At 41.7% G+C, this 3,175-nt stretch overlaps 1 protein-coding gene across 1 annotated transcript; it reads left to right on the plus strand.

Moving 5' to 3' along the window:
- Positions 1–5: 5 nt before the first annotated feature.
- On the plus strand, positions 6–2,715 carry LOC105115820 (uncharacterized; the record flags this gene model as incomplete). The annotated part of the gene is made up of 2 exons (XM_011012850.1): positions 6–2,276; positions 2,337–2,715. Coding segments are annotated over 2 exons (2,415 nt in total), but the record flags the coding sequence as incomplete, so codon positions are not given.
- Between the last annotated feature and the right edge of the window lie 460 nt (positions 2,716–3,175).

A 3,175-nucleotide genomic window follows, 5' to 3' on the forward strand; every position in this document is an offset into this window, starting at 1 on the left:
ACCAATTCCCCAAAACCCTAACCCTTGAAATCCCGAACCCTAACTCACAAGAAGATGACCCAACCAACCAAAACCATGACGACTTCGAAGACCTCACCCTTTTCTCTCCCACCACAACCACTACCACCACCACCTCCCGTCGTGCTGGGGGTGGACGGAAAAGCAGGAAGGCTAACCAAAAACGACGTGTACAGGTTAAAAAGTCTGAAAAAAAGCTTGAAACTTTAAGCCAAACCCTAAATCCAATCCCCTTTGTACCCAACAAAATCCTCGACCTCGCTTCACATGAAACCCTTTTAAAAAAATTGGGTTTGTGGGAATTTGTGCATTTGCAATTTGATACTAATATTCGTGCTGATTTGCTAGCACAATTGATTGCTGGTTATAATCCTGCGATGCGGGGTAGTTATGTTAATGAGGTTAAGATCATGGTCAATCGTGCTGATTTAGGGCGTGCTTTGAAGTTACCGGTGAAGAAAGAGAAAGGTAGTGTAGGAGATGGTGCATCTGATGTTATGGAGAGTGCGGAATCAATTGGGTTTATAGAGGAGTTGGTGTCAAATTGGATTTTGTTACATGAGGATACTTGGATGATGCCGCCAGATATATTGAACTGGATTAAATTGATTAAAGAAGGGAATTTTGACAAATTGGATTGGGCTGGAATGATTTGGTATATGGTAGAGAAAGAGTTGAATGCAGAACCTGGTTTAGGAAATTGTTATTATGCGTCGCATTTGCAGTGTTTGATAAAGTGCCAGAGAGAGGAGTTGTTGAAGGAGGAAAGTCTTAAAATGGAGATTGATGTTAAGGATGATGAAGATGATGAGGGTGCGAAGATGGAGCAGAGTGTGATGATGGAAGAGGGTGCGGAGATGGGTGAGGAGTTTAGGGGTGAATCATCTGTGTTAGAAGAGCATAGAATTGAGTTGAGTCTTGGAGGGATGGATAATGCGGGGAAGGAAGAGGTGGAGAATGTGGGTGATGAGGATGTGATGGATTTTGAGGGGAGGAAAGAGGAAGAAGATCAGGGTCAGTGGGGAAAGATCAGTATGGATGGGCATTATCTGCAGCCATGTGGTAGTTTTAGTCAAGTTGGGGGAATGGAATTTGAGGAAGAGAGGAAACAGCAGGATGAGGTGGAGGGAGAGGAAGAGGGGAAGAGAGGAGAGGAAGAGGGGAAGGGAGGAGAGGAAGGAGAGGAAGAGGAAGGGGAGGAGGATGAAGAGGAGGGGGAAGAGGACGATGATATTGGTTTCCATATTGCAGCCAGAGGGAATATTTTGGAGGGCATAAGCTCTGAGAATCTTCTTGAGGTTATGGGAGCAGCTCAAGTTCCTTTTAGTTCAGGTGTCCAAATTCATGATAATGTATCTTCCAGGGAATTTCTCGTTTCTAGGGTTGATACAGAGACAATACCAGGCGGTTCTTCAATTTTTGGTAATGTTGGTGGAAGCAAGAGGGTGATTGAGCATCTTCAGAGTGATATACCGCATCACTCACTTAATGGTGGTAATAAGAGGATGCGGAGTGATGGGCATTGGGATGCAAAGCCGTATTCGGACTTTGATAGTTTTGAGGAGGAAATGCAGCATATGATGGGAAAAGCCAGAATGATGATGGAGGAAAAGGAGCAGTCATGTCAGGAAATGAGTATGCATCAACAGGTGTTGTATAATGAGTTGCAGCAGCGTGAAAACTTCATTCAGCAGTTGCAGAAGACCAAGATGGAAGAGCAGCGGAAGAGCCAGTTAGAGGTTTATAGGCTTGAACGTGAACTGTATATGATGGGAAATCTTTTAGAGGGCTATAGAAAGGCGTTGAAGGAGACACACAAGGCATTTTCTGAATACAGAGCAAGATGCCAACTACCTGAAGAACCGATTTATAAGGATACTGGGTCTGGTGGTCTTGTTTTGAGCACCATGGAGTTGGAGAAGCAGCGCTTGAAGCAAGAGGAGGAAGAAAGGCTAAACCGTGTATTTCTTGAGAAGTTGGTTAAGGAATTTGAAGCAGAGTGCATTCCTAAATTTGAAGGATATGAGAATACTGTTAAGTTGCTGAGTGACAAGTTACTGGTTGTTGGGGAAAAATTCAATCTCTTGAAGGAAATGTCTGAAAAGCGAAAGGTGTCAAAGATGTCAGAATGTGTTGCCACTGAGGACTGCAATACAGCTAAAGAATCTGTTCCAACTGAAGAATGTGTTTCAGCTGAAGAATCAGTTGTAGTACAGGCTCCTGCCCCTGCCGAAGAATCTGTTCCAGTTGTAGTACAGGCTCCTGCCCCTGCCCCTGCCCCTGCCGCTGCCGAAGAATCTGTTCCAGTTGTAGTGCAGGCTCCTGCCGAAGAATCTGTTCCAGTTGTAGAACGTGCTCCTGCTGTAGAATGTGAAACAAAGAATGTGAACCAATGGAAGAATGCGTTCCAACAGAAGGATGAATTGCTCTCAAGTCTGTTTGGACTTTTAAGATGTAGGTAAAGGACAGCTCTTTTATGTAAGCTGATGCAGCTTTTCACATATCGTAGTCTAATATATGCTCTTAAAGTTTTGTATCAAGTACCTTCGAGAATTGAAGCTTCATGTCACATAGTTTGCTTACATTTTCATTCTAACTTCAAATGTGGTATGCGTTTGAGCAAAGCTATGTACTGAGACCACAACTATTTCCACTCATCTGATTTATCAATAATATGTTAATTTTATTGTTTGGTGAATGATTATTAACCGAGAAAAAAACATACAACTGGATAGCACTTTGTGAAACAATAGGAAGCTGGTTTATTTTGGATAATTTTCCCCTCCAAAACTCGTCACTTTTGGTCTATTCCCCCTTCCTGCTTCACCATCTTGTTGTTCATCATTGTCTCGACCTATATTTTTGGGCATTTTCTTCAGTTATTTGGTTTTGTTATTCATACGATCTATGTGATCTTTGTATGAGTAGTTTCTGTAAGAATATTGCTTTTGGGGTTAGAACTTAGAAATATTGTAAAAAATAGAATTGCTGTAAGTTGTGAAGCTTTTCAATTATCCTTATTGATTGTTGTAATTGGAAATTAGCTTTCGCTAATTTCTAAACTAATTTCTTATATATTTTATCCTGTATTCCATGAATTTTTTTTTCTTCACTGGCTTCTTATGTCTTCTCTGAGAGGGTTACAAGTGATCTTGAA

This window comes from Populus euphratica, unplaced genomic scaffold, assembly GCF_000495115.2.
Source record: "Populus euphratica unplaced genomic scaffold, PopEup_1.0 scaffold774.1, whole genome shotgun sequence".
In the NCBI taxonomy this organism is placed as follows: domain Eukaryota; kingdom Viridiplantae; phylum Streptophyta; class Magnoliopsida; order Malpighiales; family Salicaceae; genus Populus; species Populus euphratica.